The sequence below is a fragment of the Vulpes vulpes genome, chromosome 5, assembly GCF_048418805.1.
Source record: "Vulpes vulpes isolate BD-2025 chromosome 5, VulVul3, whole genome shotgun sequence".
NCBI lineage: Eukaryota > Metazoa > Chordata > Mammalia > Carnivora > Canidae > Vulpes > Vulpes vulpes.
This window is the reverse complement of record NC_132784.1, coordinates 112,502,620-112,518,849: the sequence shown is the minus strand read 5'-3', so window position 1 is coordinate 112,518,849 and position 16,230 is coordinate 112,502,620. Positions and strand designations below refer to the sequence as shown.

General features: G+C 43.2%; 2 protein-coding genes across 3 annotated transcripts in view; one reads left to right on the top strand and one right to left on the bottom strand.

The window, feature by feature from the left end:
- Positions 1-7,923, top strand: part of SDHC (succinate dehydrogenase complex subunit C) — a 38,113-nt gene extending 30,190 nt beyond the window's left edge. For both annotated transcript variants that reach the window (XM_025986311.2, XM_025986312.2), the window contains exons 5-6: positions 3,640-3,803; positions 7,070-7,923. In XM_025986311.2, coding sequence (XP_025842096.1) covers positions 3,640-3,803; positions 7,070-7,174 — 269 coding nt within the window. In that variant the 3' untranslated portion in view covers positions 7,175-7,923. The remainder of the gene's footprint in view (positions 1-3,639; positions 3,804-7,069) is intronic.
- A 1,589-nt stretch (positions 7,924-9,512) lies between these two features.
- Positions 9,513-12,681, bottom strand: CFAP126 (cilia and flagella associated protein 126). Its single transcript, XM_025986310.2, has 5 exons — positions 12,635-12,681; positions 11,200-11,262; positions 10,921-11,001; positions 10,238-10,414; positions 9,513-9,927 (listed from the first exon to the last, which is right to left on the bottom strand). Exons 1-5 carry the CDS (start codon positions 12,659-12,661, stop codon positions 9,613-9,615), a joined length of 663 nt encoding a protein of 220 aa, XP_025842095.2. The 5' UTR covers positions 12,662-12,681; the 3' UTR covers positions 9,513-9,612.
- Between the last annotated feature and the right edge of the window lie 3,549 nt (positions 12,682-16,230).

Genomic DNA, 16,230 nt, shown 5'->3' with positions numbered 1-16,230 from the left:
TTACCCCATAATCCCTTTTCTCAAAACTTAGCTAAAGTACACCTCTGAGAAAAAGCTTTTCAGAATACTCTCTCCTCCTACCATATGGATTTTGCTTGTTCTACTACTTTCTGTTCCCCAGCACCCTGTGCACACATATGCCTTTGTTACAGGGCTTTGTTATGGTGCTAGTACCCTCTAGCACCTTACCTTGGACTGTAATTGATTTACTTAAGTGTCTCTCCTACTAAACTGTAAGCTCCTCAAGGGCAAAGACCAGGTCTTCATTTTCCCTTCCACAGATTCGGTACAGATTTAGTACAAAGAATGCTTTCAGTAAATCCCTGTGAAAGAAATACAGGAGTGCATGGTTGCCTCACTGGACGGCAGTAGAACTGAACGGACCTCTAGAAGTTATACTCTGTGCATGCTGTTTTCCACCCTCTACTACTACTACTATAAATAGTTCATGTTCTTTAGGATCTTGGAAAGAGTTTGCATAGCCATCTCAATAACCTGACTTTCAACAAATTCCTTGGAGTGTTGAGCTGTCACAATTTGATCACTCTGCTGCCTTGAGAGGAAATGGAAAATTAGATACTTGTTAAAATAATCCTGTATATTTCCAAAAGCCATGCCCTTCACCCTGCTGTTCAGAATTGCTCTGTAATGAGCCACACTCACTGGTAGAAATGTGTAGGGGTGGAAACTAGGTAGCAGTCATTGTGGTAAAGATTGTTTCTTTAACAGTTTTATTGTGACATGATTCACCTACCATGCAATTCACTTATTTAAAGTATATAATTCAGGGTGTCTGGGTGGCTCAGTCAGTTAAGCATCTGACTCTTGATTTTGGCTCAGGTTATGATCTCAGGGTGGTGAGATCGAGCTACGTGTGGGACTCTGCACTGGGCATGGAGCCTGCTTGAGATTCTCTCCCTCTGCCCCTCCCCCATTCATGTTTCCCTCTCTTTCTCTCTCTCTCTCTCAAAAAAAAAAAATTTCTTGAGTGAAGTGTATAATTCAGTGGTTTTTTAGTATATTCACAGAGTTGCACAACAGTTACCACAATAAGATTTGGAACATTCTAATCATTGCAAAGGGAAACCCCATATCCATTAGCATTCACTCCCCATTGTCCTCCCAATCCTCTTGCCCAAGGCAACCACTTACCTACTTTGTCTCTGAGACTTGTCTGGGCTGAACATTTCATGTAAGCAGATTCTGCAGTATATGGTTTTCTGTGACTGGTGTGTTTTACTTAGCATCATGTTTTGTTTGTGTTTAAGATTTTGTTTATTCATGAGAAACACAGACAGAGGCAGAAACACAGGCAGAGGGAGAAGCAGGCACCCCGCAGGGAGCCTGATGTGGGACTCGATCCCAGGACCCCGGGGTCACCACCTGAGCTGAAGGCAGCCGCTCAACTGCTGAGCCACCCGGGCATCTCATTAGCATTATGTTTTTGAAGTTCATCCATGTTGTATGTAGCATGTGTTAGTACTCATTTCTTTTTACTGCTGAATAATATTCCATTGGACAGCTGTCCCACAGTTAATTAGCCCACTCATCAATTGATGGGTATTTGAGTTTTTTCCATTTTTGGCTATTGTGAATAATGCTGTTATTAATATTTGAGTACAGGTTTTGTGTAGACTTATGTTTCATTTCTTTTGCGTATATACCTAGAAGTCAATTTGTTAGGTTATATGTCAATTCTATTAAATTTTTCTTTTTTTTTTTTTTACATTATTCGTTTATTTGAGAGAGCAAGAGAGTAAACACCATGCAGAAAGGGATAGAGGTGAGGGAGAAGCAGGCTCCCCACTGAGCAGGGAGCCCATGGATCATGACCCTGGGATCATGACCTGAGCTGAAGGCAGATGCTTCACCGACTGAGCCACCCAGGCACCCTAATTCTATTAATGTTTTGAGAAACTGCCAGATTGTTTTCCAAATTGGCTCGGTCTCTCTATCTCTTTCTCTCTCTGTCTAAAAAAAATATTAAACACATTGATATTTATATAAATGTGTGTATCTCATATAAGTACACATAATTTTATGTTTAGATATAACATCCTAGTAGGTGTGAAGTAACTTTTCATCATGGTTTTGTTTTTTTTTTTTTTAATTTTTTTTTTATTATTATCATTTATTTATGATAGTCATACAGAGAGAGAGAGAGAGAGGCAGAGACACAGGCAGAGGGAGAAGCAGGCTCCATGCACCGGGAGCCCGACGTGGGATTCGATCCCGGGTCTCCAGGATCGTGCCCTGGGCCAAAGGCAGGCGCCAAACCGCTGCGCCACCCAGGGATCCCTCATCATGGTTTTGATTTGATATCCCTAATAGCTAATGATGTTGAGCATCTTTTCATATACTTATTGGCTGTTTATTTATTTATTTATCTTTGTTTGGAGAGATACCTATTTAAAATCCTTGCCCATTTTTAAATTGGGTTGTCTTTTTATCTTTGTTTTTTTAATTTTATTTATTTATTTTAAAAAATATTTATTTATTCATGAGAGACACACAGAGAGAGAGGCAGAGACACAGGCAGACTCCATGCAGGGAGCCCGATGCGGGACTCGATCCCGCATCTCCAGGATCACACCCTGGACCGAAGGCAGCACTAAACCACTGAGCCACTCGGGCTGCCCATCTTTTTATCTTTGAATTGAAAAAGTCTTTAGTATATTCTGGATGCACATCCCTTACATATGATCTGCAATATTTTCTCTCACTTTGTGTTTTCTTTTTACCACACAGTTTGAGTATAGTTGATACACAATGTTATGTTGGTTTCAGGTGTAGGACATACTGATTTAGCTTCTCTGTAAGTTATGCTGTGCTCAGCACAGTTGCAACCACCATCTGTCACCATGCCTACTGTTACACTACCATCAACTGTGGTCCCTCTGCTGCCTTTTATTCATTTTTTACGTTCTTAATGACATTGTTTGCGGCACGAAAAATTTTAACTTTGTTAAAGTCCAATTTATTCTTTTGTCACGATGGTTTTGGCAACATATCCAAGAAGCCAGTGCCTAATCTAGGGTCCTGAAGATTTTACTCCTGTGGTTTCTTCTCAGAGTTTTGTTTTAGCTCTTGAGTTTAGGTCTCTGATCCATTTTGAGTTACATTTTTTGTGTATGTGGTAGAGATTTGAATGATTTAAAATTTTTTCTCAGTCTTTACTTGGACTGAATATACTGTTTTTATTTTTTCTTACTGAGATGATAATGTAGGTACAGTCAGAAAGTGGCCTCTAAAGTGGCAGGTGAAGTTTTTGTAGAGAGGAATTGTTGAAAGGAAGAATACTCTGCTAGTGTGTATGGCAAATGTAAGATATACGGGTCAGAATCCTAAGAGGTGCCAGGGCACGTCATAGAACCCAGTTTTTTTTTTTCTTTTAATGATTTTATTTATTTATTCATAGACACAAAGAGAGAGGGGCAGAGACACAGACAGAGGGAGAAGCAGACTCCACACAGGGAGCCCAATGTGGCACTCGATCCCGGTCTCCAGGATCACACCCCAGGCTGCAGGCGGCGCCAAACCGCTGTGCCACCGGGGCTGCCCTATAGAACCCAGTTTTATGTGTTCTAGTAGTAGTAGCTGGCGGACAGCTATAATGGCCTTACTTGGTTTTCTCCTCAGGGGTCTCTCTTTTTGGCTTGTCTGCCCTGTTGGTCCCTGGAAACTTTGAGTCTCATTTGGAACTTGTGAAGTCCCTGTGCCTGGGGCCATCTCTGATCTACACAGCTAAGTTTGCACTTGTCTTCCCTCTCATGTATCACACCTGGAATGGGATCCGACACTTGGTAAGTTAATTGTGTATATACATTTTCTGGGTGAAGGGAGTATAGGGGGGTGTAGGATTCTCTCCTTCATTGCCTGGGTTTAGTGCCGCCCCTATTGTTGTCTGGACCTTTGCTCAGGGGCCTGTTGGGGAAAGCTAAACTAGACCCATGTGCGCTTCTTGACAGCCCTGCTGGTGTCCAGCTGAGCTCTGGGTGTAGGTGTATGGCCATTACCTGCAAGGTCTCAGTTTGAACTGTCCCGTTTTTAAGAGACTAAAAGAGACCCCTGAAGCCAGGTCATCCCACTGACATAGAAGGCATATTGACTAGATAATTAATTTGTACCTACTATGTGTCAGGCTCTATGCTAGCCCCTGGGCTTCTGAGCTAGGTGGTCACTGCTTTCAGTGTAACATTCCTGTCAACCCAGAGTGACAAGTGCAGCTGGAGCCATATATATTAACTTTTGTCATCTTGACATTGGATTGTGTTAACTGCTTTTGGGTTTTGTTGAACTCTTGGAGAGAATGGGGCCAATTTTATCAGCAACTGGGTACCTAGGATCCCAGACTCTAATATTGGGGGTAAGGAGTATTTGGATAAAGGATAAAGTAAAAACACTGGCCTGAAAACTCTCCGTGCTGCCTCCTACGTGACTTTTGGGTCAATTCAAAACTAGTGTCTCCTTTTCTCCTTCTCTCTTTTAAAAAAATTGTTATTATTTGTTTTAAATTTTATTTATTAGAGAGATTGAGAGTGCGTGCATGTGTACGTGGCGCCTGTGCACATGGGGAGGAACAGAGAGATGGGGACAGGCAGATGAGTGTCCTGAGTGCAGAGCCTAGATAGGGCTGGACCCCAGGACCCTGAGATCCTGATCACCAAGAGTCAGAGGCCCTTCCTTCTCTTTAAAAAGGAATTAAAGCTCAGTCATGCCTCCCCCAGGTCAGAGATCAGTCCCTCCTCTAGCATTTTAAGATTTCATGTTTTGTGGTCTCCCTACCCTTAGTCTTGCTTTTTTCCCCCCGAGAACAGAGTTATGATTCCTTTCTGTCTTGTCTTCAGTCCCTTCCTAACATGAGCCATCTGGGAGGTGGATACTGTTGCCTTAATCTGACCTTTATAACTTCCACATCAGAATCCAGAGACAAGCACTTTCAGAATTTCAGTCTGGTCCAATAAACAGTTTAATGGAATCAGAAAAGTGAGAGATGAAATGACCTATTTAATTAAGTGTATCTATAGCTGTTCCCTGGGGCAGTGTTCAGTTTGATTCACAATGACTTCACTTCCCTCCGGGAGGGGATGGAGAGGGAGGGCATTTCCATTAATGACATCTTATTCCACAGAACAAATCCTCTAATGAAAATCAGCTGATCAGCTTCCTCTGTTCACATCCTGGCTCTAGTGGGGCTGGCCATATATTTGCTTTTGTCTCGGTATGAGGGGAGTGGGGGGAGGGGAAGAGGTTTTGCAAAATCTCAGAACTCACTCAAGATTTTCTGCCTGGGTTCCTGCCTGTCATGGCAATCTCTTTGTTGAGAAGAGTGAGGAGCCTAAAGGCTTTTCTTAAGCCCTTAAATCTGCTTTTATTTTTTCTTGTAGCAAGTACTGGCTCTGAGTGTGGGACAGGATTTGATCTGTTCTCCATGATAGACAGTCCTAGCTTTTGCCCCTCTGAAGTTGGTCAGAATTGATATAAAGGAGTGGGAAGTGACAGGGTCCCTGGCATTCTAGACAGTACCTCCCCATCACCACCAGGCAGTAGAACTTGATTTTTTTTGGTAAAACACTGTGCCTGTATAAGCCAAATAGCTCTATAGTGGAATCTCCTAGACTCCTAATCTAAACTAAGTAGAGGCTTATTCCTTATTCCCCCATCCTCGTTCCCCCCAGCTCTTAACTTTTCTCTCTCTTTTTTTTTAAAGATTTTATTTATTCATGAGAGAAAGAGAGAGGCAGAGACATAGGCAGAGGGAGAAGCAGGCTCCATGCACCGGGAGCCCGATGTGGGATTCGATCCCGGGTCCCCAGGATCACGCCCTGGGCTGAAGGTGGCGCTAAACCGCTGAGCCACCCGGGTTGCCCTCTTAACTTTTCTCTTAATTACTCCTTTAGTTTAATGTTCAAAGTGTGCTGGGATGGGATCCTGGGGTCCTAGGATCCAGTCTCACATTGGGCTACCCCGGGGAGCCTGTTTCTCCCTCTGCCTGTGTCTCTTATTTCTTTCTGTGACTCATGAATAAATAAATAAAATCTTAAAAACAAAAACAAAAAAAACCACGAAGTGTGGGCATTTGTGTTGTATTGGGGCAGTCAAGTGTGGAAAGCATAGAACCTAAAAATTCTACTTTTGCCTTAGGGGATCTTTTAATGACTTAGAGTATAATACATTAGTATCTGTGGAGCACAAGAGAGGCTAGATCAGTGTTTTTAAAACCCTGGTTTTGATGTAGTGGGTAGAAAAAAATCAATTTTTAGTGGGTTGTTATCAACAAAACCAGGAATTTAGGGGCCCCTGGCTGGCTCAGTTGGTAGAGAGTATGACTCTTGATCTTGAGGTCATGAGTTTAAGCCCCACATTTGGCGCAGAGCTTACTTTAAAACACACACACACCCTGGAAGTTTAATAGCATATAATATGTAGAATGCAGCACACATACTAATGGCAAATATTGCTTATTCTTTCATGAACTTTTGCTATAAATACACTGGCAAACAAAATTGGGAATTAGTGTTATAGATCCCAGAGGGTTTTTTTTGTTGTTGTTGTTTTTGTTTTTGTTTTTAGAATATTAGTTCTCTGACAACTCTTACTTCTCAAGTGGGGGGGGGGGAGTCTGTGCCTGACTGTATCTGAGAAATCATCATGTATCTTATATTCCTGTCTTGCAGCTAAATGTTTACTAAATCTATGTGACCTTGAAGTTTTTCTCCCCCATATAACACCTTTAGCATTCTGAGGAACTAGTTTGTGGAGGAACACACTTAGGGAAGCATTGATTTGGTTGTGTTGTCATGAGGGAATTTTATCTCTTAGGTCTGGAAGCTTTTATATGTATGGGCTATATTTTGTATGTATACCTTTTCCTGTCACTGTGAGGGTGGTGGGTACCGTGTTGTGGGTTTTGGGAAAGGTGAAGGTGGGTGCTGAAGTGCTGTTCCCTCGAACCATGCAGGGAGGAGTGGCCCGTTCTGTGAGGTGGAGCTCCTTTCTTAGAAAGGAAAGTACCCTGGATGCTGATTGCTGAAATTCTTCCTTTTTTTTTCTTTTCTTTTTTCTGCAGATATGGGACCTAGGGAAAGGCCTGAAGATTCCCCAGCTGTACCAGTCTGGAGTGGCTGTCTTGGTTCTTACTGTGTTGTCCTCTGTAGGGCTGGCAGCCATGTAAAGAGCTGGAGTTCCCAGCATTGTCTTCCCATAAATGATTCACTGACCTATCTTCCTGTTTGTCACTCTCTTCTCCAGCCAAGGCAAAATTCTCCTGATTTATTTAGACCCTTTTGTGCCTGCATATTCCCTTGGAGCTTAGGGAAACAGAGTACCTAATAGAACTATAGCAGCGGGAAAGGGTCCAGTTTTGCTCCCTTGTTTCTGAAGATGGAATGACTCAAAACTTCCCTTTTCCTGCCCCTAGCTTGCAGCCTACTCTGGGCCTTGAAGCCCTCATTCTCTCTCCATATTGGGCCTTGATTTGTGCTGACAGTCAGCTTTTGGCTCCTTCTTCCTGTGACAGTGGAAACAATGCCAGCTCTGTGGCCTCTGCCATGGGGACTGGGAGTGGGGCTGTGGGTGCCACTGCCTGTGGGTTGCTAGCTTAAAGGACAGTTCTGTTCATTGGTCAGGGTCTTCAGCACCCACACAGTGTGGCTGAAAGAAGAGGGATGGGGGTGGAGGGGAGTGAGCCTGTCCCAGCTAGAGGGAGATCTGGAGGGTCAGTTGACTCTTAAAGCAGGTTTGGGGAGAAGATATATAGCTTTTAGTGCAAAAGGAAGATCCAGAAAATTACATTGAATCTATTAAGGGTTATTTTTTTCCCCCTGCATTTCTGAAAAAACAAGGCTCTTTTCTAATCCAAATTCATGTGACATCTGTTTCTGAAACTGAATTAAAATACTCATTTTGAAAAAGAAAAAAAAATACTCATTTTGTCTTTGACTCTCCTTGAAATCTAGAGAAACCAAGAGAATCGTGGTTGGGGAGGAGCCAGTTTCCTCCCTTTTCCTCTGGTCCTAGGCATTTTCATCTCCCACTCTGACCTTTCTCAGGAGGGAAACAGTTTGTCCTGCAGCTGACCACTGGAACAATTTTTAGGGAATAAAATGCAAGTAACCAGAGATTGAATATCGTGCAGAAGCCTCAGAGAAGGAAGGAGCAAGAGAAAGGAGGTTAAGCATGTGGAAAGCTTTGCATTATCACAGGGTCCTGAATCCCAGTGAGAACTGCTCATAGACCTCAGGGTAGAGTTCAGCAAATGATGATCCAGTAAGGGAGCCAGAGGACCAGTGGAGGTAGCAGCTGAGGGATGATGAGCTAAGTATATAGACTGGGAGAGAAAGGAGAGCCGAGATAAGAGAGGAGGGATTGTTGAAGACCTGGCAAAAATCTGTAATTTGATGGAGAAACTTGCTGCTTTTAAAACCCCTGTGGGCCAGCCTCTTAAATCCCTAACTACCTTGGCAGGAGTGCTGCTTTGATAGTCTTTGGAATCTCAAGGGTAACAGATCAATCTTGTCTAGAGTTGTTGGGAAACCGGTTAGAGCTGTGGGTTAGAGAGGAGGAATGATGACTGTAATTAGTGGCAGTTGGACAAGAAGACCTCCTGAAAGCTAAGGCCGTGGGCACCTGCTACCTCAGCCGTCTTCCTCAACGGCCCCCAAGTGGTCTTTGGCTTTACATGATGATCACTTCTCCCTTTCTGCTAGACTAGCCCTGGGAAGCCTTTGTAGCCTTCTTCCAGCTTAAACCCTAAGTCCTCTGTGCCTCTCCTTGGAGTAGGGGACAAGTGTTCGCAAGGGAACACTTTGGCATTGGAGCTGGGAAAGGCTTGGCAAGGGCATGCAGTTGAACAGCCAGCGCGAGGAAGACACAGAATAGGAGAATGATAAGCAGATGTTGGAAGCTGGGAAGTGGTTGGGGAACTTCTTACCTTTTTGGCGGCTTCTTACCATTTGGGTGATTGGGGTTGGGGTAGAGTGGTCCTCATGGTTGTTATTCTGCCCTGAATTACTACTTACCATCTCTCTCTGGTTTTCTTCTAATCCCTTCTGTATCTTCAGTTTTCAAACTACATACATAGGTACTTTTGCTTGAGTTTTACTTTCATAACTCTCTCTAGTTGGTCTGCCCTCTGTTCTGTCATCAGCTGTGAAGTCAGAGATGAGGGTAGTGTCTTCTGTGCTGGCTTTCCATACCTCTTCTTCCCGCATCTTTTCCAGACATGCATACTCTAATAAGCAATTGTATTTCTGACTTGGAAGTTGTAGTTGTGCATGCTCAGGATGAAAAATGAGGGGTTGAGGGTAAGAAACTGGTTCTTTGGGAGGTTTCTTTTGCTGTAGTTTTAGTCTTGGTCACTTTTGGAGCAAAACTGACTCAGTCCTTGTAAAAACATGTTCCACCTCGAGCCCCCATCATGATCTTTTTCCTACTTTTTTTACCCCAACCCACCTCCTAGTCATGGGTTGTAAGAGGCAGCCGTAACAGGAGGAGAACATTCCAATCAGTAATAGATTCAACAAATGATGTTTATTTTCCAAGTTTGCCTTTATTCCCACCCTATACTTTCCCTGTTCTACATTCCTCACGGGGAGGTCTGGCCGACTTCACTCAGTCTCTAGACAGCTTTTTCTCAGTGTGGTCCTGCGGTGCTTCTGGAGCTCCAGGTTTGTATCTCTGGACCTCAGCTGAACTAGGGTTTGCCCAGTGTTCTGGCATACACAGGCATCCAGGTGGGGTCTTAAGAGAGTTAACTGGGCTTTGGGGTCCTGGAGTATGACCTGCAGAGGGGTGTGAGCTTTGGGGTTGGTCTGGGGAGTTGAGGTTTGCAACTGGAGAGCTTGGAATTATGATTGGACTTGGTGCTTGTTGTACCATCTTTGTGAGAGACTTCCCAAGTTTCCTCTGACCGTCTGGATCATGAGGCTGTTGGGTAGAGTGGAAGAGACTATCATGTTTCTGGTCCGGCCTAGATCATTTCCAGTCCATCTTAGAATTCCAATTCCCTATCTCCCTGTACCATGGACAAAAGGACAGATCCAGTCATTTTTGTGCTGTGAGGGAAATAGGTCCTTAGCTCATCTCTTTGGGTCAGCAGATGGGGACTAGGCAAGGGGAGACAGAGCTGGGTAGAGGTTCCCCCTGCTGGAATAGTGGTGGCATAACCAGAGGCATTTCTGAGGTTGAAAAGAAATGCAGATAATAGGATTTGAGGTTAGGTGGGAGGAATACTTACCTTGCCGAAGATTTCAGGACACAGCCCATTGGAGGCCTTGAGCAAATCTGGATTTTTCTGTATCCATTTGGTGAGGGAGGCAGCACCAGCAACTGAACGGGAGGTCAAGGTCACCCGAGCAGGGGGTACCTTCAGAGGCATTTGCCAGGTGCCCATGAAAGATCCCCAGGGACTCTCCTAAAAGGAAGAAGACGAGGTTCTTCACCCAGCGTCTCACTCCCAGTGCTGACCTATTGGCAGATGAGTTCTCTTCCTCCCACCCTTCGCCCTTGTGATGCGTGGTGCTGAAATCAGACTGAAAACGGGCTCCCAGTCTCCCCACTCATCCTTTACCCCCTTCCTCATTTAGATCACTCTAATTTCTGCATCACATTAGCTCTGCTGGCTTCACTTAAATTCTGTGTCCCTAGGCTAAGTCTGGCAGTGTGCCCCCTGCAGAAATCTTATCATCATGTGAAGGTGTTCATTCATCGGTTTGAGGAATTCTGGGTGTTAAGCGCAACTTTATTATATTGGATAAACTGGCTGGAAGTTTAGGAGCAGTCACGTTGTAATGGGAATGAGACTAAACTTTAATTTCTGGGTAATGGCTGCGCTAGATTGCAGACCTCCCATCTCAATTACTCCCATTCTGTGCCCTGGTTCTTTACCTTCCCCAGTAGGAATGGGGATCAGTATCTCACCTTGGACCGGGGCACTGAAGGCAACAGATGGCCACGATCATTGGCGATAATCTGAGTGTAGCCTTCTTGGGAAGAAATTCTCTGAGGAGGAGGTGAGGAGAGAAGTGCTTGTGAAAAATGGAATAGAAAGGAGAGAATAGGTATCCAAGGGATTTGAGCTAAGGGCTGAGGGAGAGGAGGATATGGGAATTTAGAGGAGGCTAAAGAAATTAGGTGCCAGTGAGTTACAGATATGGTGGGAAGAATCAGATACTGGCTCCGCAGGAGCACATGCAATACCTCTTTTGTTGGCTTGGCCGGAGACCAGTTCTGCAGATACTTGGGTGAGAAAGCTTTTTCATACTGTGGAGAGAAAGATGTGACGTTCAAAGGCCTCATACCCAGGAAATGATGACAAGGCACAGTTCTTTAGAGTTGAGGACCAAAAGGCCTATAGAGCCAAGCTAGACTTTAACTCACTATAGAAGGGATGTAATTTTTTGGCCTAAATGTATGCTGTTCAACATGGCACCACTAGTCATGTGTGGTTGTTGGACATTTGAAATGTGACTAGTCCCAATGGAGGTGCTTTGTAATTTTGGAGAGTTAGTACAAAAAAAATGTAAACATCTTATTATAAATTTTTAAATATTGATTAAACATTGAAGTAATATTTTAGACTTATTGGGTTAAATATATTATTAAAATTAATTTTGTTTTTTTTTTTCATGTAGCTACTAGAAAATTTTAAATTACATTTGTGACTCTCATTATCTTTTTGTTGGGCAGCCCTGGTCTAGACTACGGGTCTGCGGACTGTGGCCCATGGGCCACATCCATCCTCCTGTCTGTCTTGGGATGACCTGAGAAAGCAAAGAATGGTTTTTATAGATGAATATTTGCAACTGATTTGATAAAAAGGAACAGTAGCTTTGGTTTTTTTTTTTTTTTAAGATTTTATTTATTTATTCATAGAGACAGAGAGAGAGAGGCAGAGAGAGAAGCAGGCATCATATAGAGAGCCTGACGGACTCGATCCAGGCTCTCCAGGATCGTGCCCTGGCCTGCAGGCGGCACTAAACCACTGTGCCACCGGGGCTACCCGAAACAGTAGCTTTGTATCCCAATAAAGTGAAGTGTTTTCTCATTCCAAAAGAAGTCTTCTTTTTTTTCATTAGTATTATAAAAAATTACAGTTATGATATTTTGGGTTTTTTTTAAGATTTTATTTATTTATTCATAGACACAGAGAGAGAGAGGCAGAGACACAGGCAGAGGGAGAAGCAGGCTCCATGCAGGGAGCCCGATGTGGGACTCGATCCTGGGTCTCCAGGATCACACCCCAGGCTGCAGGCGGCACCAAAGCGCTGCACCACCAGGGCTGCCCACAGTTATGATATTTTGAATTTTGTCAAAAATTGTATGGAAAAATATTTTCTCTTGCTGTACCTACATCTCTAATTTTGTCACTTGACCCTAAAAATAAAATACTTATCCTTTGGCCCTTTATGGAAAAAACTCTGCTGGCCTCTCGTTTCCATCCTACAGACTTAACCGTGAGATACCTTTCATTTGTCCGTGGGCCCTCTCTACCCTGAGGACCTAAGGACGTGAAAAATACTATCTTACCCCACTTTCAGCTATTCATTCAATAATCAGAATCTTCTGGGAAGGTCAGTCCAAAGGTAAAATCTGAAAGGCAAAACTGAATGTTAGAGATGGAAAAAGGACTTACCTGGTTGGCACTGTAGTTCGTGGCCATGATCCTGCCACTTTTTGCTGTTTTCCTCTGTTGCCTGGCAACCGCAGAAGGCGGGCCTTCCAGGACTGCCCGGCCCTTTACTTATCTCACTTTCCTGGATGGCACTGCCCCAACCTTTCCCTTGAAATTTAGGTTTGTTTTCGTTTCAGAGATGTGAAAGACAAAGTAAATCAACAGGAGAAAATTAGCTGAAGAGCAGCCTTGTCTTTTTAATAGCATAACTTACCCTACTTAGGAACTTACAGATGGTCTTTGACTGTGGTCTTTAACCATCTCAACAAACCGTGGAACACTAAGAGCTGTTTCTGGGGCAGTGTGCTTTCACGTATAGCGGACTTTAGAGCCAGGCGCTGGGGCTTGAGTCCTCACTCAGCATAGTAACATAGGAGCTGTGTGATATTAAACAATCGGTTCCCCTTCTAACTTCTGTGGACACATTTAGATTGTGAAGATAATAGAGCCTGTCTTTACAGGGTAAAGGAGATAAAGTGTGAGCCGTCTAGTCCGTACCATTGCATAGTGGGTACTCAGTATAGTGAGACTCAATTTATAGGCTTCACTACTTTGGTATTGGCAGTGATGAGGTAGTAGTAGGATCTAGTGGCAAGAGATCGGGCAGGGATGGAGAAGCCATGGTATGGAAAGCACCTGATTTGGAGAGTCAAGTGGTGGTGCCAGGACACAAACCTAGTATTCATGGGACTGGGCCACCCCTCCAAGACTCCTCTAAAATGGCATTATCGTATCCATATCCTGGATTGTCAGAATTAATGAGAAAGTGAAACTACTTTATGAGTTGCAAATCTATTTATACATGAGATGTTAAGGTGAAAGGAAAAAGCAAATAAGTTGTTCAAAGAAATAATTGAGAACCAAGAGACCGTCACAAGGGATAGTCAGTCCCTCTACCTTCCTTTCCCCTCAAAGTCATCATCCCAACGAACACCAAGTATAAGAACACTCCTACACTTCAGCGCTCAGACACTCCATACACCTGCATTCGCTTGTTCTGGAGGCCCTGGCAGTTAACATCGGGATAACAGATGTGAGATCTGGAAACAGGACTTGTGTGCTTCCTCCCTTTGGTTCTCGGCACTCTACAGTGATAACCTGCAGACCCGAGGCCTCTGCTCTAGGATATTCATTGTGGTCCTCAAAGCTTTTCTCTCAGAACTTCTGTCTTCAGCTGGTGTGCTTTTCTGATAGAGTTGTAATATTACCTGGTGACTGCATTCTTATTTTTTAAAATCACCTAGTTTTGGGATCCCTTGGTGGCTCAGTGGTTTGGTGCCTGCCTTTGGCTCAGGGCGCGATCCTGGAGACCCGGGATCGAATCCCACATCGGGCTCCCCAGTGCATGGAGCCTGCTTCTCCCTCTGCCTGTGTCTCTGCCTCTCTCTCTCTCTCTCTCTCTATGACTATCATAAATAAATAAAATTTTAAAAAATAAATAAATAAAATCACCTAGTTTTTGTTTAGTGGAAAAAGTAACGTACATGGGGTAGGGAAGGGATAGTTGCATTTTTATGGAAGGATGGTTAATGAAAAGCAAATCTCGGGCAGCCCTGGTGGCGCAGCGGTTTAGCACCGCCTGCAGCCCAGGGCGTGATCCTGGAGACCCTGGATCGAGTCCCATGTCAGGCTCTCTGTATGATGCCTGCTTCTCCCTCTGCCTGTGTCTCTGCCTCTCTCTGTCTATGAATAAATAAATAAAATCTTTAAAAAAAAAAAAAAAAGCAAGTCTCTGACTTCAGCTCCCAGTCTTGCCCCTCAGGGGCGATTGCTAATTGCTGTTCCTATAGTAACTACTTTTACTATGTTCTTGTGTCGCCTTCCAGAAGTATTCCATGCATTCTAACACTAACACTGGCAAGATATCCACATTGTTTTATGACTGCTTTTTTGACTGTCTTGGGGAATTTTTTTTCATGGTAGTATATGATTCCATTTCCATTTTAGGATGCACCATCGTGTATTTATTTGCATTATAAATAATGGCCATTTGGATGGCCATTTAGGGTATCTCCAGTCTTTTGCTGTTATAGACATTCTCTCTCTCTTTATTTTTAAGATTTATTTATCTGAAAGAGAGTGTGTGCATGAGCTGTGGTGGGGGAAGGCAGAACAAGAGAGAGGGGAGACAGATTCTGCTGAGTGGGCAGATCACTGGGCTTGATCTCCTGAAACTGAGATCATGACCTAAGCCAAAATTGAGTAGGACACTTAATGGACTGAGCCACCCAGGCACCTCTGTTACAGACATTCTTGCAGTGAAAAACTATATATATGCATGTATATCTTTATGAATAGATATATATATATAATTTTTTAAAAAGATTTTATTGATTTATTCATGAAAGACAGAGAGAGGCAGAGCACAGGCAGAGGGAGAAGCAGGCTCCATACAGGGAACTCAACATAGAACTCAATCCCAGATCCCCAGGATCACGCCCTGGGCTAAAGGCGGCACTAAACCGCTGAGCTACCCCAGGCTGCCTGATATGTATATAATTTTATGAACATATGTGGTCGATAGGATACATTTCTAAGAGGGAATTTAGAATGCAAGTAGACAGTGTCAAGTTGCCAAAGACACTGTGCCAGGCTATACATCTTCTGACAGTATATGAGACGGCCTGGTCCTCTATTCTGTTTCCACCACTACTCCTGTTTTTACTATTTCTGTCAATCTGATAATAAGAATGAACATAGTTACTATATGCCAGCCACGGTTCTAATTAGTTTTTATTACATTTTCTCATTTGGCTCTCATGACCACTCTAGGCAAGGAAACTTTAGGACATACACAAGAATAGAGTGAGGATTTAATCCTAAGTATTCTGACTCTAGAGCCTTCGGTTTTAAGCATTACACTATATTGTCTTTTATGTTGGAGGTAAAATATGGTGTAGCATTGTTTTAAACTTGCATTTCTTGGGGGAGGCCTGGGTGGCTCAGTGGTTGAGCATCTGCCTTTGGCTCAGGGCATGATCCTGGAGTCCTGGGATCGAGTCCCACATCAGGCTCCCTGTGTGGAGCCTGCTTCTCCCTCTGCCTCTGTCTCTCTCTCTCTCTGTCTCTCATGAATAAATAAATAAATAAAATCTTTAAAAAAATAAACTTGCATTTCTTCAGTTCTGTGGGGTTTTTATTATTTTGCATATGTTTATGAGCTTTTTTATTTCTTTTTTTTTCCCCTAAAAATAACCTTCTCTATTTCTATTTGCTTTTGGGCTGTTGATTGTTTTTGCTAATCTGTTCATTGAACTCTTTGTATATTCAGGAAATTAGTACTTTTGTCAAACATGTTGCAAACATTTCCTGCCAGTGTATCTGTCATTTAATTTTTTGTTTGTTTGTGGCCTTTTTTTTTTTTCACCATGGACATGTCTTTAATATTTATGTAGTCAAATTTATTGCTCTTTCTTTCTTTGCTTCAGGATCTTATCCTTTGAATGGCTTTTTGGGTTTTGTTTTTGTTTTAAGATTTTATTTAGATAAAATTTATTTATTTTTTAATGAGAGAGGCAGACACGCAGGCAGGGCGAGAAGCAGGCTCCATGCAGAGA